The 25,500-nt window shown below is 47.2% G+C and overlaps 8 protein-coding genes across 8 annotated transcripts; 4 read left to right on the plus strand and 4 right to left on the minus strand.

Annotated features, from left to right (window-relative positions):
* Positions 1-344: 344 nt before the first annotated feature.
* Positions 345-1,918, minus strand: BDCG_04247 (transaldolase; the record flags this gene model as incomplete). Its single annotated transcript, XM_045419912.1, has 7 exons — positions 345-581; positions 667-1,050; positions 1,153-1,317; positions 1,447-1,565; positions 1,646-1,657; positions 1,756-1,774; positions 1,880-1,918. 7 exons carry the CDS (start codon positions 1,916-1,918, stop codon positions 345-347), a joined length of 975 nt encoding a protein of 324 aa, XP_045276114.1.
* Positions 1,919-3,356: 1,438 nt separating this feature from the next.
* Positions 3,357-11,573, minus strand: BDCG_04248 (beige/BEACH domain-containing protein; the record flags this gene model as incomplete). Its single annotated transcript, XM_045419913.1, has 9 exons — positions 3,357-3,386; positions 3,503-3,670; positions 3,744-3,956; positions 4,058-4,363; positions 4,436-4,596; positions 4,652-8,023; positions 8,101-8,551; positions 8,618-8,988; positions 9,053-11,573. The coding sequence occupies 9 exons, from the start codon at positions 11,571-11,573 to the stop codon at positions 3,357-3,359; spliced, it is 7,593 nt and encodes a 2,530-aa protein (XP_045276115.1).
* A 1,067-nt stretch (positions 11,574-12,640) lies between these two features.
* BDCG_04249 (cerevisin) lies at positions 12,641-16,096 on the plus strand. Its single transcript, XM_045419914.1, has 3 exons — positions 12,641-13,265; positions 13,346-14,287; positions 14,355-16,096. Exons 1-3 carry the CDS (start codon positions 12,894-12,896, stop codon positions 14,529-14,531), a joined length of 1,491 nt encoding a protein of 496 aa, XP_045276116.1. The 5' UTR covers positions 12,641-12,893; the 3' UTR covers positions 14,532-16,096.
* A 142-nt stretch (positions 16,097-16,238) lies between these two features.
* On the plus strand, positions 16,239-17,145 carry BDCG_04250 (nucleoside-diphosphate-sugar epimerase; the record flags this gene model as incomplete). Its single annotated transcript, XM_045419915.1, has 3 exons — positions 16,239-16,333; positions 16,526-16,541; positions 16,750-17,145. 3 exons carry the CDS (start codon positions 16,239-16,241, stop codon positions 17,143-17,145), a joined length of 507 nt encoding a protein of 168 aa, XP_045276117.1.
* A 315-nt stretch (positions 17,146-17,460) lies between these two features.
* On the minus strand, positions 17,461-21,062 carry BDCG_04252 (uncharacterized protein). Its single transcript, XM_045419917.1, has 3 exons — positions 20,469-21,062; positions 20,227-20,362; positions 17,461-20,168 (listed from the first exon to the last, which is right to left on the minus strand). The coding sequence occupies exons 1-3, from the start codon at positions 20,815-20,817 to the stop codon at positions 18,785-18,787; spliced, it is 1,869 nt and encodes a 622-aa protein (XP_045276119.1). The 5' UTR covers positions 20,818-21,062; the 3' UTR covers positions 17,461-18,784.
* On the plus strand, positions 17,880-18,608 carry BDCG_04251 (phospholipase/Carboxylesterase; the record flags this gene model as incomplete). The annotated part of the gene is made up of 1 exon (XM_045419916.1): positions 17,880-18,608. The coding sequence occupies one exon, from the start codon at positions 17,880-17,882 to the stop codon at positions 18,606-18,608; it is 729 nt and encodes a 242-aa protein (XP_045276118.1).
* A 170-nt stretch (positions 21,063-21,232) lies between the features above and the next one.
* Positions 21,233-24,758, minus strand: BDCG_04253 (serine/threonine-protein phosphatase 2B catalytic subunit). Its single transcript, XM_045419918.1, has 7 exons — positions 24,629-24,758; positions 24,355-24,560; positions 23,816-24,291; positions 23,429-23,760; positions 23,109-23,366; positions 22,143-23,047; positions 21,233-22,062 (listed from the first exon to the last, which is right to left on the minus strand). The coding sequence occupies exons 3-7, from the start codon at positions 23,931-23,933 to the stop codon at positions 22,020-22,022; spliced, it is 1,656 nt and encodes a 551-aa protein (XP_045276120.1). The 5' UTR covers positions 23,934-24,291; positions 24,355-24,560; positions 24,629-24,758; the 3' UTR covers positions 21,233-22,019.
* A 201-nt stretch (positions 24,759-24,959) lies between these two features.
* BDCG_04254 (uncharacterized protein) lies at positions 24,960-25,499 on the plus strand (the record flags this gene model as incomplete). The annotated part of the gene is made up of 1 exon (XM_045419919.1): positions 24,960-25,499. The coding sequence occupies one exon, from the start codon at positions 24,960-24,962 to the stop codon at positions 25,497-25,499; it is 540 nt and encodes a 179-aa protein (XP_045276121.1).
* Position 25,500: the final 1 nt, after the last annotated feature.

Raw genomic sequence — 25,500 nt, forward strand, 5'->3', positions numbered from 1 at the left:
CGTATATTACCTACAGATGGGGGCTTGTTTTTAAGGGAAAATCCGTACCGAGACCTAGGGGCACGGAGATATTTTCTACTTCATACGTATTATTTAGCTGTAGAAAAGAAGAAGAGGCTTTTAGAATTCGAGCCCACACCACGGACTAAGATATGCCATTCTTATCTCATGGATGTAAAATAAAAGGAATACAAAAAATAACCTAAAGAGTTCATTCATAAAGGGAGAAGAAACGTTTTTTCTTTTCTTTTTTGTCATTTTGCAGGTATCAATTTTGCCTTGATATATGAGAAAAGAAAGGAGAGAGAAAGAAAAGAAAACAGGAGGGAGTCAAAAGCTCAGATCTACGAGCCAATCTTCTCTTTGAGGATGTTCTTGAGGGTAACTGCGTCAGCAGCGAACTTGGAGATACCCTCCCGCAGCTTCTCGACGGCCATTTGGTCCTCGTTGAAGTCGAAGCGGAAGAGCGCCTCGTCGTTCAGGTATTCGCGCTTGGGGATATCGAGGGTAGCAGCGGTGGCGGAGTCCAGCTTCTTGGGGACGGCAGCGGTGGAGTTGTAGAGTTCTTCGAGGAGGTTGGGCTGCGTTGGGGAAATGTGTTAGTTTAGGCCCAACTTACTCCTAAGGGGAAAAAAAGGGGGATGGGGGGATATATATAAAACGTACCGAGATGGTCAGGTAGTCGCATCCGGCCAATTCAGTGATTTCGCCGATATTCCGGAAGGAGGCGCCCATGACAATGGTCTTGTAGCCGTGCTTCTTGTAGTAGTTGAAGATGCTCTGCACGCTCTTAACGCCAGGGTCTTCCTCGGGGGTGAAGTCCTTCTTCATGGCTGCTTTGAACCAGTCGAGGATGCGGCCGACGAAGGGGGAGATGAGATATGCGCCAGCTTCAGCTGCAGCAATGGCCTGGACAAGCGAGAACATTAATGTCAGGTTGCAGTTGATGCCGTGCTGTGACTGAAGAATGTGAGCAGCCTGGATGCCCTCCCATGTCGAAGCGATTTTGATCAACACGCGCTCCTTAGGGATGCCAACGGATTTGTAAAGCTATTGCAAAAGGGCGGTTGAGTTAGTTTTTTTCTTTCTTTCTCTTTTTCTCCTCTTTCGCGATCTAGCTTCTTACAACAACGGATTGGCATCGAAACATACCTCGATGATGTTAAGAGCCTTATTGACGGAGGCTTTGGTATCGAAGGAGAAGCGGGCATCGACTTCAGTTGAAACTTTGCCGGGGATGATCTGCAGGATCTCTTTGCCAAACTCGACCAAAAGACGGTCGAGAGTAGCATCGACCTTCTCATCGAGTGTCTTGCCCTATAGTTTTGTTTTTGCCACCCAGGTCAGCTTTGGAGAAGCTCCAGATATATATATATATATATACATGCAGAGAAACCACAACATCAGAACTAGGTCTATCATATCTATTATATGATGGTTGCGCACATTTTCCTTTCCGTAGGCAACTGCGGAGTCGATCAACTTGGCATATTCTGGTTTCTTCGAAGCGGCGAGGATCAATGAAGGGTTGGTGGTGGCATCTTGCGGCTTATATTTACCGATGGCTGTTGCGAATTTGTCAGAGAACAGTCCGTATAGTGCAAATGTAGAAGACGTAAACGAGACATAGAACGGTAAGACATACTTGCAAAGTCCCCTAAAAAATTCAAAGGGTTCTATGTTAGCTAGAAATTCCATAGCTTTAAGAGCTAGGGGGTTTGCCGGGAATTGATATTCGAGCGAGGGATGGCATACCAGAATCGCAGACCACGGTCTAACACGGGCAATGTGTCGAAGACAGAGTCAGTTCCTAAGTTCTTCTCATTCTCCCATCCATTCCTCCTATGAGACAAAACTGGAGCGGCAAGGGGTCACTTACAGTGCCAGTGGCTTTTAATTGATCGAGAGCGGACGACATGACGGGATAAAGGATTGTGCGCAGTAACTTAGTGTAGTAGTAGAATCTACGAAAGCGGCGAGGGTGCGCAGTTGAGAGGATATTCTAGCTGATCTTCTAAGCCAGTTAAAAGAAGCAAGAAAGAGTAGATTGTACGTTGTGAGATTGTTGTATATGAGGGAGCAAAGAAGAGAAGAAAGATAATAAATACAATGGATGGACTGGAAAATGGTGGGGCAAGAATAATGGAAGGGGGGGGGTACCAGCGACCTGTGGCTGCTGCGGTGCTTGGCGGGGAGAACAGGTATCAGATACAACGACTGCTCAGACGCCACTGAAAAACTAAAACCTGCCTCAGCGTTGACTAATCAACTGGCATAATAATAATACATACATATTAATATTCTGCAATTGATACTCGTATATGTACATGTTAACAGGGAGTTTCTCTTCGATCTCTTGTGTATCATCAATCATGCCCACCTCACCTACAATGCCAGTGGCAAAGCTCGGGTCCATCTAGATACTGATTTCGCGCTTTTGGGCGCTATCCCGGGCTACTGTGCTCCGACCAGGACGGTACGGGACTGTGTGGCTTCAATGTTCACATTAAGAGAACTCGAAAACAAAATAAAAAGGCAAAAAAAGAAGGGCAGTCTTCAGCCCTGAGTAACTTCAGTCAACGAGAGCTTATATACAATGACAAATCATGACCGGCACTGCATCCAAGACGCTGCTGCTTCTGCACCATCTTCAGCAGAATATATAGTTTTTGTTAACTAGTCACAGGTGGTGTTCTTCCAGCAAGAATTTTTCCCTTTGGCCCCGGTTTTGTTACATCATTGCACAGGAAGAAAAATGGATCCCCGTTGCATTAAACTCAGATCTTGATGTAGCGGTACAGATAGTACCAAAGCACTAAAGCAAGCCGGCTTTGAGAGCAAGTGGTGAACAAAACACCGCTCGGCGCTCGTCATTTTCTGCACTGCACTGCACAGATACGGTGGAGCGCGGTGGAGCGCGCCGGAGCGCAGGAAGGACAACAACCCGGCTGTTGTTTAGCATATTGCTTCCGGCAACCAGAGCTGTATATAGATATGTACAGTACCGTATAGTATATTCATCCATTCGTGGCCTGCCAACGAGGTTTCTTTTTTATCTACAAAATATTTTTTACCCGACGCGCAACAGCTCGAGAGAGGAAGAAAAGCCAAAAAGCAGAATGATAAAAAGAAAAGTAACGCAAAAGACGGAGAAATCGGGCATACATACATAGCATGGCGTGTCGTGGCATACATAATATAGCATCGCATCTTTGGTCGAACCGTTATATACATATAAGAAAAAAAGCGTTCCCGTCATGAAATCATAATCCTGCTCGATCCACATGTCAGGGGCGGGTAGGTAGGTCCATCTAGTGGATCTTGGACCAAAGCGATCTAGATATAAATATCCATATTTAATGGCGCTGCACACAGTCCCATTCATACTATTTGAAGGGAGCAAGAAAAAATGACAAATTAATAAATTGCACCCCGAGCCAAATACATAGAACAACGGAACCAAGAAAGCGGTGGAATGGGGAAAGACAAAGGGGGAACTTACAACTCGTCCAGCCTCGTCACCGGTATAAACAGACTGCGCCAACGGTAAAATACAGCTAATACCCGCAGAAGCATTTCTGGCCCCGTCTCCGCGGGTGTTGTCCACATGGTGTAACTGGCGGATTAGATCGAGTTCGAATCGGCCATTCCGGATTGTTTTACTCCAGATCTATCAGGGTGGTTAGCCTTTTACGGATACCACACACAAAAAATTTTTTTAGAAAGAAAGAAAGAAAACTTACATTAACGACTCCGCGCTTGTGACCTGTAAATAATAGCTCCCGTGCTAGCCATTCGTTACTGACCCCTTCGTAGAAAGCACAGGACAATATGCAATCATCAGCCTGTTCGCACACCGCTTGATCAAGAAGCAATGCTCCGTTTAGTGTATAGAGGCTGATACGATTTCCATGGCAGACGAGTATATTCCCGGTGGCATCGTTGATGCGTGCACACTATTTCGCGTCCGCGTGATCGGATTAATAAAAATAACTCGAAAAAAAAAACTCGAAAAAAAAGGGATGTGTAGATTTGGCTGAATATACAGAAAACTTACATCGACAGGTCCTTGATTCGGTAACGATCGGACAAATTCTAGGCGATTTAGATCCCATAGCATTATTTTTCCATCCTTGGAGGCGGACAGGACTGTGCTGAAGGATCTTGAAACCGCAAGAGTCGTGACCAACGACCGGTGTCCAAATAGTGTAGCTTTCGGATGAAGATCTGCCGACTTGGATGTCGATGTAAACGACCACACCGAGACTGTACAATCCGTCCCGGAGGTGATTAGGGTCTGAGAATCTGCAAATAAGGCACCAGACAGTTGACCTATATGGAGGTGCTCGAAATGGCCGATCAACTTGAAACAAATAGCCAAATTAGCCCCCAGCAATGCGCCAACGGGACAACATTCCCAAATACGTATACATACCTTCCTACTATCAGCGGCATAGAATCTAACACTGCCATCAGAGAAACCCCACTCAATGTACTTGTCATAATTCGGCGGAATATTGAGTCTGAACGCGGCCGAACAGAGTAGTCGATCTTGTTTCCATGAGAATAATAGCGATGATACTCGTTCTTGGCTATCTAAAAAATTTGTTAGTCGCATTGTAACATTGTTTTAGACGCTTCATCGGCTTACCGAGCAATGTCATAGGTAAGCGAGTTAGGGACTCTGCCGCCGTATCCAACCGTTTCTGCTTCTGGGCTACCTCTTCTCTCTGTGGGTGGGATTTTTGGAATGCCTGGTGTGGAGTCTGTCCAAAATTATGGATAATGCCTATCGTAGCTAAGCGCTCGACGGGATCGTCGATGGTGTCCAGATCTTTAGCACCTTGATAGGACAGATGGTGAAACACATTCACTGCCTCCAAAGCTGCTTCTCCTTTCTGCTTATTGCCGAATACTAGATCAATCCATTGAGGGAGGTTTTTCGAGACGTACGGGCTCTCGAGGGCTTCCCGATGTTTGGCAATAAATATTTTTGGATCTCCTTTAGCCCAAGGAGGTAACTCGACATTATCTATCGATTGAGATACGTTTTGTCTGAGCCCAAAATCATATTTGTTCGTATTTACCAGGAATTCGGGCAGATAGAAAAATTCGGGGATCAATTCCCTCACATCCGTCATGGTAGTTTTGGATGCGGATTCCCATGCCTTGGGGATTGAATAAAATAATCGATCAGCATGGTCAAATGTTCCTCCTTGCAACAGAAGGTATGACTTGACAAATGGCTGAAGGCGGATGAGGTATGAGGTCACAATCATAGCTGAAGAATAGTGTGTCCCATAATGAAACGGAGGTGCATTATGGTCGCCCATCTCGGCAAAGGATTGGTATCGGCTTCTATATTCTGCTTCCCGATCTGGAGTTTGGCATCCCATCGGTTTTGACAAATCACGGAAAGTCTTAGGGTTTGCCAGATCTAGCTCATCGCTTGTATAATCGGCAAGCACCCATGGGAATACGGGGTATTGTGTCAGGTCATTGAACGTCCGTCCGGCCATCGTATTAACAAACATCAGGTAATGAAAATTAGACATTTCACCCTTGATCCATTTTCGAGTAGCTGGGTTGGTAGGATTTTGGTTAAACACGTTAGCAATTTTCGCCCTGAAGAACTGAGGATTCTCCTCCTGATTGCGCAAAGCTTCGAATCTCCACATTTCTTCGCTCTGCGAGGCGTTTCCGGATCCGCTTATTTGAGGGGCGCAAGACGAGAGAAGTGAGGATAACTCATCCCGAAGCGTGCGGGAGACCATTGTGAGCAAATAGCTTCGACCGTCGGCAAAAAATATTTCCAGTGCAACATCGCGGAATAAAAATCGCCGTTTCGATACACTAATTACCTGGGACCATTTCCAGCTCCTCGTTCCATGTTCTCCGTTATTCACTCGTCGATCATCAGATTCGCGGCCAGAAATCATGCGGACATAGGGGTCTCGTTCTTCAGGAGACGCTTGCCAAACATTGACGACTTCGCCATCGGCCCGTTGGAAGAAGTTATCCAGAATATAGACAGAATCTTTCCCGAGGATCAAAAGTCCCTCACACGCTTCCAGCCCCACAATTCTAGAGACATTGCAAACATGCTGAACTTGATCTCCCCGATGAAGACTTCTCATGACCTTCCTATTCTTGTCCTCATAGTCATCCTGCCCATCCATAGGGTCTTCAATCATTTCAAAGCTTTCTTCAAGGCCAGATCTGTCATCAGGATCGCTGTTCTGCACCTCAGCTGGGGGTTCAACTTGATTTTCAGATTCGGAGGGCTCAGTAGCCATTGTAGTAGGTGTAACGCCCAGGAGGTCCTTTCCAATAGCACGAATTCGTCTGTCCAGTTTAATATTAGGAGGCTCATGAGACGTTCTGCGCTTTGGTTGGTAGTTTTGCGCTCCAGCTGTGTCGTCCGGAGTTATTCGCAGTCTCATCCTATCCCTGCCTTCAGTTTGGTCAAGACGCCATTTCGTTTCACTGGTTCCTGCCAGAATCCCGTTATCTCGCCTCAAGTCACGGTACATTTTGGCGAAAGCTGAAGATAAAAAAGAGAAATTGTCCTGCTGATCTTGCAACGATCGTTGATGCTTAAGGTGTTCAGAGGTGAAGATGTTTGATGTCCAGTGGTCAAAGGTGGTTTCATGTTTCCGGAGAACTTCCTCCTGGGCTGTATCGACTTGATCCCACAGCTTTAACTTATCCTTTCGCTTGGAAAGTCTCACTCGAGCACGCTCCTCTGTTCTATTGTTTTCGTCACGGACAAAGTTTTCCCAGTGTTTGGACAGAGCGCCGAAGAAAAATGAATCAAGATCATCGCGTTGGTCGTCAACCCAGCGTAGGAAGCTAGCGTCATCCAAACCAACAAGCTTTTGGAAACCGGAAGACAAGCGTTTGTGAAGGAGGGAACTCGCGTAGTTCAGGAGTGCTGACATTTCAGACGGCTTCTGTACCAAAAGCAACCGCCACAAGTTCGCCGCAGCCAACCGAACACCTTCGTCATCCATGACCAATTTAGAATAGAGGAGATAGCATATCAAAGGCAAATATTCTGTCTGGGGATCTTCGGTGGACAGAATTATTGTTTGCCAATATGTTAGTTTTTTGATAAAGTCGAGTACGTCAGAGTCTTCTGCCTCAGAGAGCTGAAGCAACATGGTGCGCGACACCACCGAGCGGATAGAAGAGATTGCTTGGCTACATAGCCGAATACTCTTCATACTCGCAACCTCAGGCTGCTGTAAATATTCGAGGATCGGCCCTGCAAACTCTAAGATAGAAGTTGCGCCCTCTATAAACCAGCCCTCGTAAAGAGTTTCCACGAGCTGCGTTAACAACTTAGAGACGTTTGTTAAGACCCGAGGTTCCCAGAGAAGCTTTCGATTTAACAAGATGGTGTTTTTGAGTTCAGAGAGTACATTCCGAAGGACCCAGGATTCGAAATATGTCTGATGTTCGATGAACCCGGGAGGGGTTGCCAAGTGGAGGGCCAATTCGGAGAAGTCCTTTCTTGTGAGCACTTGGTCAATAATAACCGCCGCAACCACTTCCAAAACCCCTTGTACAATGGAATGAGCGGGTGGGGGGTTCACACTTTCGGATTTCGGAGCAACGGCCTGGCGGAGTCGAGCCAAAGATGGAGAATGCTGAGACTTATCAGATGACACGAGAACGAAGGAGGAACGCCGTCTTAGGCCAGTTCCACCACCATGGGGTTCTGAATTATCCACAGTTGTAGTGCGTAGAACCGGGCGAGCATTTGAGAGCGGGCGAATAACCACATCGCGCGCTCCAAAAGTCAGCCCGACGGACTGGGAATTAAGCTCTACGTCGGCGCTGACTGCATCTGAGCCAACTACGACAGGGAACAGGAGGAAAAGGAGCTCTTGCACATAGGTGGACGTCACAGCAAAGTCACGAAAGTGTTGAGACTTGACATGGATATCCGCGAGGAAGCCAACGACTGTGTTTAGCAGTTCAATATTCGACTCAGAACACGCATTTATCGCGGCAACATCTAAAAACAAAAGCCCAGTTAGATGTACAGAGAAATGTAATCGGGAAAGGGAATTAACAAAGGCTTGGAGAACCAACCTGGCGGCGTTGCGCTTGACATGGAGCGTCGATTTACACGGGTTCTACCGAGTTGTTCGGTATCTTTGAGAGCGGATGGTTCGCTGCTCCTTAGGACTGTCGCTTTGAGGCCGGCTTCGAGCATTCCTGTAACGACGGGAAGAATCTCAGGGAAGAGAACTTTCAACTCCCCATTAGAATTAAATAAATCTAAAAATCCGAAGTGGTCGAAAGGTCGGTCCAGGTCTAATTGTGCAACATCTTTCCCGAACAAAATAGCGAAGCAAATCGGCCACAGCGCAGGAATATGCCACCAGCGTCTCAGACGTCGTCGCATAATGACGAATCCACCTGATTTGTCTGCAAACTTCCTCGTATAGCTGCTGCCATGGGTTACTAGTAATCTAGCAAGAATAGTGGTTGCCAGCACCACGACTTCGGGATTGTCTTCTAAGATTAAGTATAGCAGCCACTAACGAAAGTGGAATGTCAGTAACGTGGCTAGCAATTTCGCATTACATGTCAACGAAGGACTAACCTTGTTGGTTACAGTTCTCGCAAATTTCGCAATATTCGTCGTGCCGTTCTCTTTACAAACGATGTTGGTATACGCTTTTAAGACTTCGATTGCTACTTGAGCTTTTGAGAGGTACGTTTTTTCTGAATGTAGGGAATAAGCCAACCTGGGCTGTCTAAACCGAGAATCGAACCGAGCGGCTTTTTTCTTCTGCAAGTTTGTCTGCCGCTTCACACTGTGAATGGAGTAGGTGATGAACAGTGCTAGGGACCGAAGAATTTCCGCCGACATGCATGATTTTACTAATGAACTAAGTGAAGGAACAAAAAGTTTGATAGATTCCGCCGTGAAGCTCTCCCCTTTAATCGCATCCAGGAGCTTCTTGACGACACCTAGAAAAATATATGTCAGCATTTTAGATACGAAAATACGCAGCAGAATGATAGGGTATCGTACGCATTCGTGAAAGACGCTTGGTATTGAATCGGTGATGCCGGCACTCAGAGCAGAATGTGACAAATTGAGAGTAGTATATCTCAAGCAAAGGCAGATCTCCAAGCCTCCAGATGTCCAAGTCAACAAGAAGGACTCGATACGCTAGTGGGTTAGTAATTACAGACTCTTTCGGGTCCTTGAAGTCATAGCCAACAAATTTTAGAATTAGGAGCAGAATCTCCATGGCTAACCCGGTGCGGTGTTCCGGGGCCGGAAACAGAGCGGTAGGCTTCGAAATGGCATTCTGAATGTGGGATGAAAGGCCAAGCTTCTCACGAAGGAGAATGGCAAGTACACTGTAGGCATTCTCACGCTCCATCGCCTCACTATTTCTCCAGTTATCTTGAACGGCTTCGAACAAAGATTCCACAGCAATACAAATGCTTTCGGGTGTGGTTGCTGCTTCAATCAAGCTGAGATGTGGTGCAGCACAACCGCCAATTCTCCAACTAGCATCGTCTAATGACTGTGGTACAGTCACAACAGGATCTCCAGTCAGAGTAGCAACACCACGTGCTTGTGTCAAAGCATCATTTATTGCAGGAATGGCACCATTGACAGCGACAGCATTTCCACCAGCTTTGGTGAGATGATTCAAATTTCTAGCGGCCTGCTTTGACAACGACTTCACCAACTGGGATTCGTCGATGTTATTGCTATCATCATCATCGAGGACTGTCATTGGTGATATATTCAGGAGGACGGAGCTTTCCGGGATCAGGGTACTGGCTTTCTGGCGAATAACGGCAACAATATCCGACTGGTCTTCTTTACCAGGATGGAGACTCTCGTTGCGTAGATTCAACTGAGCAGATGCCTTGTAGGTTTGGAATGAACCTAAACAATCCTGAAAATTCCCATGATATCGTGGGCCCAAATGGTAGAAAACCGCTATAATGTCGTCCGTAAATGCCTCGTCGAATAAGATGGCAGATGCCAAGGACCATCGGGACGTTGATACCCCTTTGCCAAGTCTGGTTGCTAAGTCCTCCGGAGTACCCAAGAAAGCCTGGACTCGAGGCACGCGGTTAGGGACAGAAACAGCTGGAAGAGATGGGTACTCGGGCTTTAACTGCTCTACAAACTCTCCGTTGACAAATAATGTAGCCCTTGACGATGACATAGGTCGTGGTCTTTTATGGACAATGCATATATGGTACCATTTCCCAGGAGCAAAAATCACTGACTTGAAACGAACACTCGGGCGCGCCCCCCTCATTGAAGTCTGGAGGATAAAATTACGAGTATCCTTTTCAATATATGCAAGTACAAAACAAGCTTGGCTAGGATCAAAAGCTCCAAATATTGTGGTGTGGGCATCCGGGTCAAAGTTATCGAAGCGCGCCCACACGGCAAGGGTATATCCAGCGGAATGAGTGGGGGGAAATGGTTTGCCCAACGCCGGCAACTCAAGGGAAGAGTAGCCATGCCTTGAGAGGTCAAAATGAATACACGCGGGATTCTTCGACGACTTGATGGCATCTAGAAGGAATTTTAAAACAGTAGGGGAGTCATGAGCCGCTCGATAGAGCTGGGCGGCATCTTCCAAACTATTTATGCCTTCAGAGCAAAGAATGCTAGCAAGTTGGCGATACAGGTCCCGGTCTGGCCCGAGCCTTTTTGAATCTGTAACAATTTGGAGAAGGCTGCTCAGCATGCCCGTTGAATGGAGTGCTAATAAATTGCGTCGAGACTGCTCTGCTAGATGAATCAAGCACGCCGGAAAGGCCAGAAGTTGGATTGAGTTCGGAAAATCCGATGACTGCGCCAGCCAAAGCTTTAAAAGGGGCCCCACGAACTCGCCATTTTCGATTGTTTCCGATGGCCCTAGAATTTCACCAACAACTTCTCGTACTACTGAAGAGTTTGAGCTGTCATTGTTCGGCTGAACCTTTTTCCTGATCACAGTGAAAAAGTCAGAGAACATCTCTTGTCCCAGAGCCGCAGCGAGGAGTCCGCCATAAAACTGCTCAATGTCAGTAGCTTCAGGGCCGGTAGCATCTTCAGCATTCTGACTAAGTTTCCTGCATAATGGCGACAGGCTACTCTCCAACAGGGTAACACCACCAGAATCTAGCTTTTTGACGAAGTATCTCTTGTTTCCGGGATGGTCTTTCAGGCTCTCAGCGAGGACGCCATGGATATCTTTCGCTAGGCCTAGAAGGCCTTTCCTCTCCTCCCTCGACAAAGCCGCAGGGTCATATATATCCCCTATTTCCCGTAGTAGTCGGAGTAAAGTTGGGAATCCCAGCAGCTGGCGGAAAATATCTTTTGCGCCCCTCGTGTTCTCATCATCGATAAAGGTGTGACGCAACCGGAAGAGATTTTCAGTTGCACGGAGGACATTGTGAACAGACTCAGCCTCCTGATTGCAAACATCGGTTATTGACGCAATGACAGGACGCAATTCAGTGACCAGGCGTTCTGAGGCAAGCGAAGGCGGGGACGATGGACGCCGGGAGCGGGAGGAGGAGCTACTCATGGCTCCTACGCGGAACCTAACTTCCTATTTGCAAACTACCAACAAGATTAGGACTAGGAAGGATTTAATTCGGTCATTGAGAAGGTGTTACACCCACAGTATTTAGCTACCGAATAATGAAGACTTTAACATTCAGGTCATGTATGCGAAATCCACGGTGGTCAAAACGAGTCCTCTCCAAGGTGAGATGACTCGATGCCAACGTATTTCAAACATTAGATGTTGAATTTAAAATGTTAAATAATAGAAGTAGGACAGAACGATACGAAGCGCTCATGAGAAACAGAAAGCTGTCCTCTTGTTGCGCCGGTGAAGGTCCGGGATATTACTGCGTAATGCGGTCAGCCCTGTCCTGTGTGCTACTACTTCTCGTCCGTCTGCGGCTCAAGCAGCGCTTTGTCGCAAAACGAACCTCGGAACGGAACAACGTTTATGAGAATTCCCAATTTAGCTAGCGAGTGGGCTAAATTCCAACCTTGTCGTTAATCATGTGATCTTTGCACCCCAGTTGCCGATAACAGGCGATCGGGGAAGAAGTAGCTCAGCTGACTGAATCTGCGCCAGCTAAAACGATGGATACGGTGGATACGCGGGGGAATAATACAGTGGCAGTAGCTCATATAAAAACTCTTTCTATATAAAAAACGAAAAAAAAAAGAATTATATAAATATAAAAAGAACAATAAAAATAAACAGAGAAATAAATAAGAGAAATAAAGTAAGATATATATAATAGTGTCCTGGGTCCGGGCTCTAACTTGGCCGCGCCCGGCAACCCATCCTTCTAGTGGTGTCTTGCCTGCTCCGGACCCCGGTGCCTACAGTTACAAATAGTGAGATAATAAGATAATAATATATTACAAACTGTAGTCAACTCAGAAAGCAGCTGATATATTAATTTTATATGATTATAGAAAAGTTATCTTTTTTATATGACTGATTGACATAGCTAGCTAGCTATATGAAACGTGTGTGATTATTTGCGAGCTCGTAACCAAAATGACGCAAGGTTACTGTACCTCGGTGTACTGTAACCAGGCGGTGTATCAGGCGGTCACATCCAGCATTTCCGTTACAGTATCGTTACCGGGCCACCACCGGCTGACTAACGCAGCTTTCCCCATACATCATTCCTCCTGTCCGCCCCAAGCTCAACGACTTCTCTCCTCTCCCATCCAACGTCCGTATCACCCTCCCAGCCATCTCCAACCTCCTCTCACCCAGCCTTCTCCTCGTCTTCCATCTGTTGTATCATTCTCCTTTTGCTTCGTAGATTTTATCTTTTGTTTCGCTCATTTCCAGTGTCCTTCTTTCGTCAGCATGAAAGGCCTTCTCGCCTTATCGATCTTCCCGCTACTGGCGGCCTCCTCGCCGCTGGTGATTGATTCCATCCATCAAGATGCTGCCCCCGTTCTGTCATCAGTGAACTCCAAGCATGTTGAGGACTCATACATCATTGTTTTCAAGAAGCATGTCACCAGCGCTTCAGCAGCTGCCCATCAGAGCTGGGTGCAAAACCTCCACACGACCGCTTTGGCCAAAAGATCACAGCTCAACAAACGTAACCAGTTTCCGTTCAAGAACGACGTTTTCTCCGGCCTGAAACATACCTACGATATTGCTGGCTCGCTTCTAGGATACTCGGGTTCCTTCGACGAGGAGGTTATTGAGCAGGTCCGCAAGCATCCAGATGTAAGTGACTCCTCCCTCCCTGCTAAGGTGCAGCGTCTTGGCAGAGCTCCTGACTCTAACCCCGTTTCGGATTTGCCTAGGTCGATTTCATCGAGAAGGACTCTGAAGTCCATACCATGGAGAAGCATAAAATAGAACACAATGCCCCCTGGGGTCTGGCCAGAATTTCACACCGGGACAGCTTGAGCTTCGGCACATTTAACAAGTACCTATATGCAGCTGCAGGAGGTGAAGGTGTCGACGTCTACGTCATCGATACTGGCACCAATGTCGACCATGTTGATTTCGAAGGACGGGCATTCTGGGGGAAAACTATCCCAATAGGTGATGAGGATGTTGATGGCAATGGCCACGGGACCCATTGCTCCGGAACTGTCGCTGGCAAGAAATTCGGCGTCGCCAAAAAAGCCCATGTCTACGCTGTCAAAGTCCTGAAGTCCAACGGCTCTGGAACGATGTCTGATGTCGTTAAGGGCGTTGAATGGACCACTACCCGCCATTTGAGACAAGTGGAAGCCGCTAAGTCAGGCAAAGGACGGAAAGGCTTCAAGGGTAGCGCCGCCAACATGAGTTTGGGTGGCGGAAAGTCTATGACGCTCGATCTCGCGGTTAATGCAGCCGTTGATGCTGGCATCCACTTTGCTGTAGCTGCTGGCAATGATAATGCCGATTCCTGCAGCTACTCCCCCGCTGCTGCTGAGAAGGCTGTCACTGTCGGAGCCTCCACTCTTGCTGACGAGCGTGCTTACTTCTCCAACTATGGACCATGCAATGATATCTTCGCACCTGGTCTTAACATCCTCTCTACATGGATTGGCAGCAAATATGCCGTCAATACCATCTCCGGTACTTCCATGGCATCTCCTCACGTTGCCGGCCTCCTTGCCTACTTCCTTTCTCTCCAGCCAGCTGAAGAGTCCGCCTTTGCTGTCGCTCCCCTTACCCCGGAGAAACTTAAGGCCACCCTCATTGATATCGGCACCTGGGGCGTACTGACCCAAGTTCCCGCGGATACTGAGAACGTAAGTTATATCTGAAAATTATTGGCATGAGACAAATTGTCGTTACTGTTGCTAAACATTTGGATAGGTCCTTGCCTGGAACGGGGGTGGCTCTTCCAACTACTCCGCAATTGTGGCCAAGGGTGGGTACAAAGTTGCGTCGTTCCAGGAGCAGGCCCAGGATACTCTCGACAGGCTCGAGACGGCCGCTAATCATGAGCTCCACGCCATCTACAGCGAGCTCAAGAATGCGTTTGTCTTGTAGAAACCTAAACCACGACCTCAGCATGGTATCATGTCTCCGTAATGTCGCTGGGGCTGGGTTGGGCAAGATGGCTGGATGATGGCCTCGCCGACAGGCGTAAAGTGCCGTATGATTTGCTTTCGCTTTCCCCTTTCTACTCGTTCTACTCATCTTTCCTCCTCTCTCAATACATGTGTGCAATTTCTTTCATGCGTTTGCGCCGGTTTTTCTCTCCAAATCTCCTAGGAAACGTTGGTCGTTCCTAACTACTCTGTGGTTACGCGTGGTGCTTGTATTGGTTTTGTTTTTCACGTCACTGTTATCATTACACTAGGACTCTTGTTATCATTTTTCTGTGTTAGAGACGGCGACACAGTATAAGGCACCCTATATACATCTTCTGCCACCCATGCACCTGGGTGAAATGTAGACCTGAATGAGGATTTCATCAGTACCTTTTATCTTAACCTATTTTCCTTCAACCTATTTTGGTTTCCAACATCGCGTAGAAGCTCCCTCAACTCTGCCGCGTGATGATAAAACATGGGCCAAAAATGAATCAATCCTACCGGCTGCCTAGACCACGCAGTAACTATACCAAATATGTCCTCTAACTCTGTCACCGAAAACTTCCCTCTAAAAACACCCAAAGCCGCTACCAAAAGAGTATTTGAAAAACCGTACCTCTGCGGCTCAATACCAACCATTCCGTTGGGGGCGGGACGACGGGACGAACAGCCTTGGATTATTGAGAGGCAGCCGGCTGCGTGAGGCGAAGGTATTTATTTTGTGGAAGTGTAAAGTTTGCTTGATTGATGATTGCTACCTAAGAAAGAAGTTATATGGTGGAAGAAGGATTACCAAGCTAGATCATGACATTCTGTAGGCTACTGGGGCAAAAGAGCTCACCAGCGCACTGCTGGTAGAAGGGCCGATCAACCCGGGACCCCCAACACATTCTGACTCATTATAGTAACTGTACATGATTCTAATCTGTATTGATCATATAATCTCAAATCTCTTGTCTGCTGTTTCACTATATCCAGCTCTGCAGTCTCATGTTGAACATGTGTTTTGTACCAGTGGCTTTACTACTGCCTCCCTACGGAGTAGATGTCTCCGACAAAGGCCCCCATGATGCCGGGGTTAAACCTGCCAGTCGACAATACATAATTTAGGCTCCGATAGAGAGCGATTGCATCAATTTGCATGTATGTATTGTATCCGACGGCCCCACCCACCGCGGGCTGATTGGGACCTTGGCTTTCTCCTTTAGCCCGGCTGGCGACAAGGCCGGGTGTTTGTTTGCGGAGTTTATTTTAACTGTAGGGTAGGGGTTCTGTGAATCTCAGCTACGACGTCAACGTCGCGCCGTTGATGAATGTTGCTAGCAGCCTTCACTCTTGTTCAAATGCATCATCACATAAGAAATTTTATTGATCCTCTCGCAAGTGTTTTGTCCAGTCCGCATATAAATATCATGTCTGTCCTTCACTTCAGCCCTAGTAAAAAGCCTTTCAAGGTTAATCTATTAACTCATAGTTGATTTCACTCATTTCTGCCTCTCTGCAAGAAATATATACACCTAGGTATATATACATACATATATATATATATATAAATAACAAAAAAGAGCAACTTACTCTAAACCATGCACCTCATCCTCACGGGGGCCTGATCCCTGGGCGGATCTCGAAGTTGACAATCCTCAGCTGTGGGCCTGTACCTATGGCAGAAGGGAAGCCAGGAGTAACTGTCATTGAGCACAAAAATTTCAATGAGTATCCTACATCGCTGCTGAAACTGCTTGAGGGGGCTGAGGGGTGCGTGTGGGCACAGGGTATAGCACAGTAGCAGGTTGGCAGGGAGTGAGTATTCTACTTAGCCAACTACATCAATATGATTTGGTATGGAATGTATTGACGAGCTTTTTGGTTAGGGAGTACATCACAATTACCAAGGATTATCCATTAACAGCAGCCAGGGCGTTCAGTACTCTGGCTAATACCTTTAAGTTTGTTTACATTTCAGGTACGTCCTAACTTCCACTACTATCCATCTAGGTGACATTTCCCTCGCCGACTATGCGGCAAGTCTTCTTTCTTAATCCCAGCCATTTCTGCTACATATCAAGCAATCATACCAGAATGATCTCTCTCTATATATATAGGTGTATTTATACTATACGCTGTAGATATAACTCTATATCAGGCTAGACCACTAACAGAAGCGTTTATAGGCCACAACAAAGCCAGGCAAATTCACCCAACTTTTCGCAACCGTCAAAGGCGAATGCGAACAACCCCTAATCGAAATGGCACACAAAATCCCAGCGTTCAAGCCCTATTCTCTCCAGCCAGCTTTCGTCGATTCAGTCTCTGATGAAGCAGTGAAGCAAGCAACAGCCAACCGCCAACTTCCGCTGAGCTATCGGGTTCTGGGTGCTTTTACCCCATTGATTAGGAATTTTATTCCGAGTATAGTTTCACCGACTCAGGACATTGGGTTGGCGGCGACGGTGTTGGCGATGGGCGATGGGAAGGGTCTGGATGGTTCTGGTGTATCGGAAGGTGGCCGCATTCTGAGTAATGAAGCTATTCGAAGGATTGCGAAGGATGGGTTTACCTCAGGTTGAGGGTGAGATTCATTACGGATTATAATGTGGGGTGATGTCCGTGCGATTCGTTCTCGTTCTTTTTGTAAATATTATTTTATCACAGTATTTTCCCTGGGCGTTTGGCATAGATATTTTAGATTTGATATTTAAGAGGCTGGTTCATTTTTTTTTTTAATTCAATGACCTGCCTTTGTTCTACCTGCTCTATACTCTGTACTCTGTCTAAACTTTTAGACAGGCCTTTTACCTAAATACCCGGTTTTTTTTTTTTTTTTTTTTTTTTTTTTTTTTTTTTTTTTGTTGAAGAGACTGGTTAAGGATTCAAATGCTGTTCCAATACTCTACTCTGTAAGGTTTAAATATTAATGTCCACATGCCCCCTTTAGGTAAATATCCACCGGAATGAAGCTTCTTTTCAAATCACGGCTACAAATTCTGCTTCATTTACGAGGTAAGAACAATATCTATTATATGCAATCAAGATAGTGATCACGAAGCCTGCAATGCGCCCACTCAATAAATAAATAAGCTTATTTATCCAGTTAAACTTCACGCCAGGAAAGCTTCGAAACGGAACGTCAACCGCATTCCAGAAGCAACAAAACATCGAAAACACAACCCCTCCCCACTTCCCAAATAATAAAGCAAACCCCTCTGAATTGTCCACATCAAATAAAACCCCTACCCGCCTTCCCGACACTTGTCATGACCACCGAACCTCCTCCACACAATTACCTACGTACACGCCCACAATGCCCCCCATCCCCCAACCCTCCGACTTCCCCCCGTCCCTAATCCTCACAATAACACCCCCACCAACCTCACGATCCACAAACATCCTTCTCCTCCTCCACGGGCTAGGCGACACAATCGCCCCCTTTACCTCCTTCGCATCCGCCCTCCACCTCCCCGAAACAACCTGCATCGCCCTGCAAGCGCCCACGCCCCTCCCCTTCGAGCTCCCCGGCTACCATTGGGGCGACGACATCCTCTTGGATCCAGATGCTCTCGACGCAGATCCGGGCTTCTCGCGCGCCACGGATAAGATCGTCCGGCAGCTGATATTGCCGGTCCTGGTGCGGAAGCTTGGGTATCGCGGGAGGGCGATTTTTATACTGGGATATGCGCAGGGGGCTAGTATGGGGTTGAGTGTTGGGCTGGAGGTTGGTAGGGGTGCGTTGATGGATGATGCGGATGGGAAGAACGGGAACGGGGAGAAGGAGCTGGGCGGAATTGTGGCGATAGGAGGGGTTTTGCCGCTTTCGGCTATTAAAGAGGATGGGGCGGGGAAGGCGGGGACGCCCGTCTTGTTGGTTGGGGGTCAGGGCCCTGGGAGTGCGCTTTCGGATGCGGGGATAGGTAGGACGAAGGGGAATTTTGGGAATGTAGAGGTGGTGAGGTGGAGGGGGAGGAGGGGGGATGGGATGCCGAGCAATCGGGAGGAAATGTTTCCTATTATGCGGTTCTGGCGAGTAGGTTGAGGAGTACAAGCGGGGTGCCGGAGGGGAGTGTGGAAATTGGCTAAGTTTGATGCCTACGACTGCGATTATTTGGTTTTGCTTCCGGGATATTGAAAACTTGGGGGGTCTACAAGTCTCCTTTTATTTTTGATAGCTTGCAGGAGGAACAGGTACTATAGGATACTAAAGGGAAACTATTATTTTACATCCGAGAGAGCTTGACGGGCTTTGTGGATTTGTTGCCTGGCTTCGGTTTCAGGGGCTTCTTCGATAGCCCGTCCGCCCTCATGAATGATGGTACGCAGTACCTCTTCAGTGTCCCTCAGGGCGCGGCGGCCTTCTTCGCGGACCTCATGCTCCCACAAGCTACGTGCAGAATCCCATCCCTTTTGCTGCCGGCGTAGCGAAACGAAAAGCCCAATTGTTGCGATCGTGCCGGCTTCGTACATCGAAGTGCCAGATGTCGAAATATACACCAAAGCAGACAGCGCAGCGCTGAGTGATGTCGTTGATAAACTAAAGAAGACAAGATTTTGCGCGACGGAATGCAGGGAGGGGACGCTTGAGGTTGTAAGGCTGTCGCGAATGTCTGAGATTTGCGTTGGCCAAAGCCTCTCAGAGGACATCGACGATAATTCTCCAGTATGGGATCCCCCGAGCTCAGGTAACTCCTGAATTCTGGCCGTTGAATTTGAAAGGTTGTTCAGTAATCCGGCCTGGTGAATTTTCCCACCAATCCAGACTACCTCTTTCTCAGCCTCGGGGAGCCATTTCTTCCGTAATACACGGGAGATGATCATTCCCACGTCATCCACATGCCAAAACAACTTCCACCAAGCTAGATTCCGCCACGCTTTATTTGCAAATCCTTCGTTGAGTGTGTCACGAAGTTCTGTGTGTGCACGCTCCGCCCATGCGCTGACTGTCCTATCCAAATCCAGCCTTACCTCTTCCGTGACGTTCTTGGCTTGCTGCGCCAGTATCCTTTTGTTCTCTTCGGCGTTAATGCTCTCTTCGGCCTCGTCTAACAATGATCCTACAAGCCTCTTAATCGACGGATCTAGGATGTCATCCTTCGGAGAGGTTGATACCCAATCTATGAGCAGCTGGACACCGCTTCCCGACCAGCCTTTCTCGTATTCCGGGGCGTTTTGGACCGACTCTCGAAACGTATTCAATGCCACCTCTGCACGTTCGATATCGACACATGAGATCCCATTCCCCTTTTGGGTTGAACCTTGGCCTAAACTGAAGTCGAACGATGCACATATCGAATCCATGTCTGTAATATTTGCACGTTCGGCTAGTCTTGTATATGCTAACAACCCATCAATCTCCTTTCCACAAATCATGCTCTTGTGGACCGGGTACCGGATAAAAGTATGGGTTCCAGTACTGGTCGATTGGATGGCGATTGTTGGAACGAGGAACGTGTTTCTGGTGATATGGACATCTGAATTCGAGTTCGCGCTGAGAGGTGAAATAAGGATCTCCAGGTTGGAAGATTGCAGTGTTCTCGAGGGTATTGATATCGTTGGTACGAGGCTGTTCTCCACTGCGAGATCCGTTTGGTCTCCATACCTACAAACCCGGTCATTATTAGTACTTAATAAAGAAGCATCATTCGACGACGTCGTACTTTATCAATAGACTGCGAGATCCATCCATCCGATGCTTCTCTAAATAATCCTCCCATGCTTGTTTCGGGCTCAAGGGATCTGCCAGTAGTAGTCGGACAAGCCTGGCTGTCGTAGTTGTATCATCCAAAGCGAGGACTGTAGTAGTCAATTGATCCAGTCAGCCCAAATCCGAGCCTCAAAGCGGAAACGAACAGGTTGCGTTCTTTCCGAGGCAGTTTAAAAAGAGCTTTCAAAGACATACCAGCAAGCCGGATCACCGGCCTCGTAGTCTCCAGCCCCCTTAGCGCCAATTGCAGCCTACTCGAATTGACATGGTTGGCAGCAGTATCATGGACACCATTTAATGCGGAATATAGCCCTTGAAACCGCTCTGGTATATTTCTTGTGATATTCACTGTGTGTGCAGCTCTATATTGGGCTGCGAAAGTTGACGTGAAGCGGGAGTGACGTGGGTTAAAAGTCCTGTTGCGCCGGCGTGTGGTCAGCGAGGGCAATGAATAGCGCCATATTGAGCAGGACGGACAGAAGAAGACGGCTTCTGTGAGCGGGATAGCCTGCTTTGAGAGAGAAGAATGGAGTTTTGGTGGCATTGAGAGAAAGAAGGGGAAATGGGTTTGTTTGCTAAGGGTTGATGATTTGAGGACGGAGTTTGGTTTAAAAAAAAAAAAAAACACAATTTTCCCAGCTGGGGATTTGACCCATCGACAAACATTTTTTTCCTGGCGAGCAGAGAGACAACAGCAATGGGCTAAATACCAGATACAGACACCCAGGTTGCTGGATGGAAATCAGAGGACTCATGCTGCTTCACTTTCTAGTATATTTTTTAATTTCCTTCCCTTATCTAACTGTACAGTGGAGGCTTGCCACGGCACCTCTTTTATTTACTTTTATACATTGAATCGGATATTTTAGATCATTCTACATGTGATGTATAGCCGCAATGCATCTCAACCGGTCACTTTGTCAACTTTACTGGGAACCCCTCTGACAAAGCCCCTTTCTTTGATGACAGTCTCTGGAAGGCAGGTTGAAAAAATCTGGGAATAGCCGACAAGTGCTGACTGCGCTCACTTTATCAGTTCAGCGTCTAGAGACATTGTTCTCAACACGCCCTCAAACGGCTTTTGGGACATTTTATTTATTTTAGTATATTGAAAATGATTTCTTCTAAAGATACCCTGAGATAGCAACGTCCAGAAGGCGAATTTCAGTGACGTGGCAACAGAGTTGACGGTATCATTCGCATATCCCTGGAAGATTGAACAGAGCGCTGTATGGGAAGGAGATTAGGACAGAGCAAGAACAGCGGCGAAGAACAGATAAATAAAAAGGGAGAGGCATTTGTCAGTACTAATTGCATTTGAGGTGAGAGTTAATATAGAGGCCCTGCCCCATATTTTCAAAGGCTGCGTCAAAAAGTAAGGTCATTATTTCGGCATTATAGAAGAGAATTGGAGCGAAAAAAAAAAGACAGAGAGAGAGAAAGAAAAGCAACACCAGTCATAGCACATCCACATATGTTGGGCTTTTCCAGCAGTCGCCTTCCTGCCCTTTCAAAGCGTCTTCACACCAAAAACAAGCAAAAGGTCTATCTCTTCGTAACGCAAGCTGTGGGACATTGGTCTTTTTAACATGCAATTACATCGTGGCGCAAAAGCTTAGCTAGCTAATGAGTTTAAAAAATAAACCGGGATATGACGTCGTTATTTTAACTCGAAACGGGTGCTAAATTTGTTTTGAACGATTTTCCTTTTTCCTTTTTCGCTCTTTTCAATTTCCTTTGGCGCCATTACTCTGGCCGGGTCCGACGGCTTCTACTCGAGCCAGAAGACCTGTTGTGTTGTTTTCTGTTAGTATCGCATTTCGTTGACTCGGAAAATATAGTCCCACAAAGAAACAATGATAAACTTACATACTGATCCTTCTAGCCATGTTAGTTAGGCTAGTATCATTCTCTGCCTCCTGGGCAGCACGCTCCAATGCCTGTTTCCGCTCCTCTTCACTCTTCCTATGCACTTCCTCGTGGGTTGGAGGAAGTCGTTCATTCTGCAAGTCGACCTTGCGCGCGTCTTCGAAGTTATGGATCGCTTGTTTGATACCTTCTGCTCCCAGCATGAGCGTGCCAGCAGGGAGACGGCCACCAGAGGCAGTTTTAAGCTCAGTGACTCTCTCCGCTTCTTCACGTAGTACCTGGAAGACCCGCGAGAGACGGCCAATAGCCAGAATCTTGTTCTTGATCGCGCGTCTTTTGAATTCAGTACTCTCGGGGTCCATTGGAAGGTGGGGCGATGCAGGGCCGGACGATACTGATGAGGAAGGTTCTTCTTCCAGCTCTTCTTTGGAGCAGGTGTTCAAGATAGCGATAAGCATGTCGGTAATCTTCTCGCCAACAAAAGGGAGCGACCATGTGAAAACGTCCATGAAATTAGGTAACCAGTACGGATGAGGAGTACAATTGAACTGTCTGATGTTCATTACGTTGTTTTCGTATTTCAGAACGGCGGCTTTATTGTTGTAAACGTCGAGGTAATTTGGCGCGCTGAATATCGTCATCACGCTCGGGAATCCGGTCGTTCTGGTCTTCCTATACATTCTGTACCCGGCATCCTGCGCCTCGTGGGCTCGAATTATGGAAAGTAGATTGTTCTTCTCCAGGAATGCGCAAGCAGCCGGGTAGGAGAAAAAGTACGAACATCCTCGCACATTATTGTGCACAAAATACTCTCCCGTTTTCTCTTGGCCAAATTCCTCCAGTGGATCAGCCCAAAGGATATCACACATGAGGCCCTGGGTTGGGGGCTCCCTGAAACGGTCGATCTAGTAACAATTAGCAACAATGTAACAACACAATTCGCGTGGCACTTATCCGCAAACTTACCGACTTCAGGTCCTCTAGTGTATGTAGCTCAGGACTGAGGCCACCATGGATGCATAGGAATTGTTTGTTCATAACGGCAGCGAGTGGTAAAGCACAGAATGATTCCGTGCAAGCATCGTACACCTTTTCCGAGTACTTGTGCTTACATTCCAGTTTGAATGTAAAATAGTCCGTGAGATGACGACACTCGTGGTTCCCGCGCAACAACCATAAACTATTCGGATACCATATTTTTAAGGCCCAGAGGTACAAGACACACTGCATGAATGTTCAGAAACGTCCGTTCCTATCATCGGCTTCCAGAGGGGATGGTTGCATACCTCGATGCTGAAATAACCTCTATCAACGTAATCGCCAAGGAACAGGTATCGCGTCTCTGCAGGGTCTCCACCAACTTCAAATAGCTTCATTAGATCGTAATACTGGCCGTGGACGTCTCCACAAACGGTAATAGGCGCGTCCATTTCCAAAAGATTAGGCTCTGCGCGCAATAATTGAGTTCCTGTCTGTATAATCCATAATGCTTGCTCCTCAGTAAGGCGACCTTCACGGTAGAAATGCTGTTTAAGAAACTGCAGATTAGGTTTCGACGGGTCTTCCGGCGACCAGAATTGTTCGTTGGTCGGCAGTTGAAAAGCCGGCGCTTGAACGTCTATGGAAAGCAATTAATTTCTGTAAGGAAGTTTAAAGCTTGAAAAAGGAGTCACCTTTGCAAACCCTCTCGTGTGTAGAAACTTGAGTTCCGTCTTCCATAGTATGGAGGGTGAAGTCAATTTCGGGAACTGGTTTCTTCTCCGTCACCGCTCGCTCTATTTGGGCTTCCATGTTTGCACGGGGGTATGGCTGGATAGGTATGATGGTGGACAACGGCAGCGCGGTAGCTTCAAGGAAAAGCAGGCAAGGAGACGGTAGCTCACGCACTCGAGCAGGACAAGTTTGGTGACTTTATTACTGTTCTGGGCGCAACGATAGAAGGGTTACAATCACGGCAAACAAATCAGACCAAATCGTGGGATGGATGTAATGAGCGAGTCCAGCTCCCGGGTATCATAAGCCGAAACCGGTAAGTAAGAATGTAGAATAGTGGACGGTGAGGGCGTATGTTTCTTCACAATATAAAGTAAAATTGAATAGGTAGTTATGCAGTGGGCGATCAGGTTTCCTGGGGGCCTGGCTGGAATGACTGGGGGTTATCAGCTAACATAACTCAATTGGGCAAGATTATGATGAGGGGCAAGAAACCTACAACAGATTAGACAGTCGCCTTGGTCGGGAGAGGGGAAACTGGTTGCCGTAGGCGTATCACGGAGACCGAGAAACTGAAAAGAGCTGGGAAGGTTGATGCGTGGTCGCCAGATCCGATCATGTTGTTGATGTTGTGTGGTGGGGATGAAGCGCGGGCAGAAGTTTTGGATTTCGGCAGCAGAAAAGCAACTTTTCAGCCTCACCCAGCTTGATTCCACCACAACATAAATAGTTAGTAGAAACATCCAAACATCCACCGCTTGCCGCAAACTTACTTCTACAAATTCAATGAACTGCACCAACTCACCAGGCACATTTACCCGTGTTTGACTCAGCTTACAGTTGCATGAATAACCCTCACATTATATTCTGTTACCTGGCACTTGCCTGCAGTTTGGGTCCGTGTCGTAGTGCTACATAAATACTTAATACTGCCTCCCGAGGTTTTTGACAACTCCACTCGTTCTTATCGCTGATACGATACGGCCCCGATTTGTCATTCTTTCAAAAGCCCAGGATCGGTTTTTGTTTATCCACGAGCCATGTATGAATCATATAGTCAGTAGTTGTTCTGCTACCTAGTCCCTCTGTCCGATTGAAGAATCTATGACTTTATTGACGATCGCTTCTGAAGAACCGCACCCGCTTTTGGCTCAAATACCCTTGACGGTGTCCCCCTTTATATCCTTGCCTACAGCCACGACACTTCCGTATACATATAAATCTGTGCCGTCCACACTCCCGCCCTCAGCCACAGTTGACCCCAGCGGCCTAGAGAAGGCTCGCTATGTCATTTCTCCGGGGAGAGGCCATACCGCCCACCCTAGTGATGTCCTCGCATCATGCGAAGCCCTAGAAAAACACATGAAAAAGATTCGAGAAGATAGTCTTGCCGCAATCAAGGATTGGGAAGAGTCAATAAAACAGCGCGACTTGGCAGAAAAGAGGAGAATTGCGCCCGGCTGGCTGGACCGTGAGGAAAAACTTCTGCAACCAGTGAAAGTCTCCCGAGTTATATCTGAAGCCGATGCTCCATCCCAGACGAGCCAACAGCTATCTACCGAGAAAAATACAGAAACTAGCCCAGATACAATTTCAACAAGTGAAAGGGAAGAGTTAAATCGTGCATTCGGCAGTCTCAAATGAG

This window comes from Blastomyces dermatitidis (genome assembly GCF_000003525.1).
Source record: "Blastomyces dermatitidis ER-3 genomic scaffold supercont1.4, whole genome shotgun sequence".
NCBI lineage: Eukaryota > Fungi > Ascomycota > Eurotiomycetes > Onygenales > Ajellomycetaceae > Blastomyces > Blastomyces dermatitidis.

Coding starts and splice junctions, on each gene's coding strand:
- BDCG_04249 (XM_045419914.1), top strand. CDS start 12,894: ATGAAAGGCCTTCTCGCCTTATCGATCTTCCCGCTACTGGCGGCCTCC. Junction 13,266..13,345: donor AGGTCCGCAAGCATCCAGAT/GTAAGTGACTCC, acceptor GGATTTGCCTAG/GTCGATTTCATCGAGAAGGA. Junction 14,288..14,354: donor TTCCCGCGGATACTGAGAAC/GTAAGTTATATC, acceptor ACATTTGGATAG/GTCCTTGCCTGGAACGGGGG.
- BDCG_04252 (XM_045419917.1), bottom strand. CDS start 20,817: ATGCCACCAAAACTCCATTCTTCTCTCTCAAAGCAGGCTATCCCGCTC. Junction 20,363..20,468: donor GCCGGTGATCCGGCTTGCTG/GTATGTCTTTGA, acceptor TGACTACTACAG/TCCTCGCTTTGGATGATACA. Junction 20,169..20,226: donor TCTCGCAGTCTATTGATAAA/GTACGACGTCGT, acceptor CCGGGTTTGTAG/GTATGGAGACCAAACGGATC.
- BDCG_04253 (XM_045419918.1), bottom strand. CDS start 23,933: ATGGAAGCCCAAATAGAGCGAGCGGTGACGGAGAAGAAACCAGTTCCC. Junction 23,761..23,815: donor ACACGAGAGGGTTTGCAAAG/GTGACTCCTTTT, acceptor TGCTTTCCATAG/ACGTTCAAGCGCCGGCTTTT. Junction 23,048..23,108: donor CACTAGAGGACCTGAAGTCG/GTAAGTTTGCGG, acceptor AATTGTTACTAG/ATCGACCGTTTCAGGGAGCC.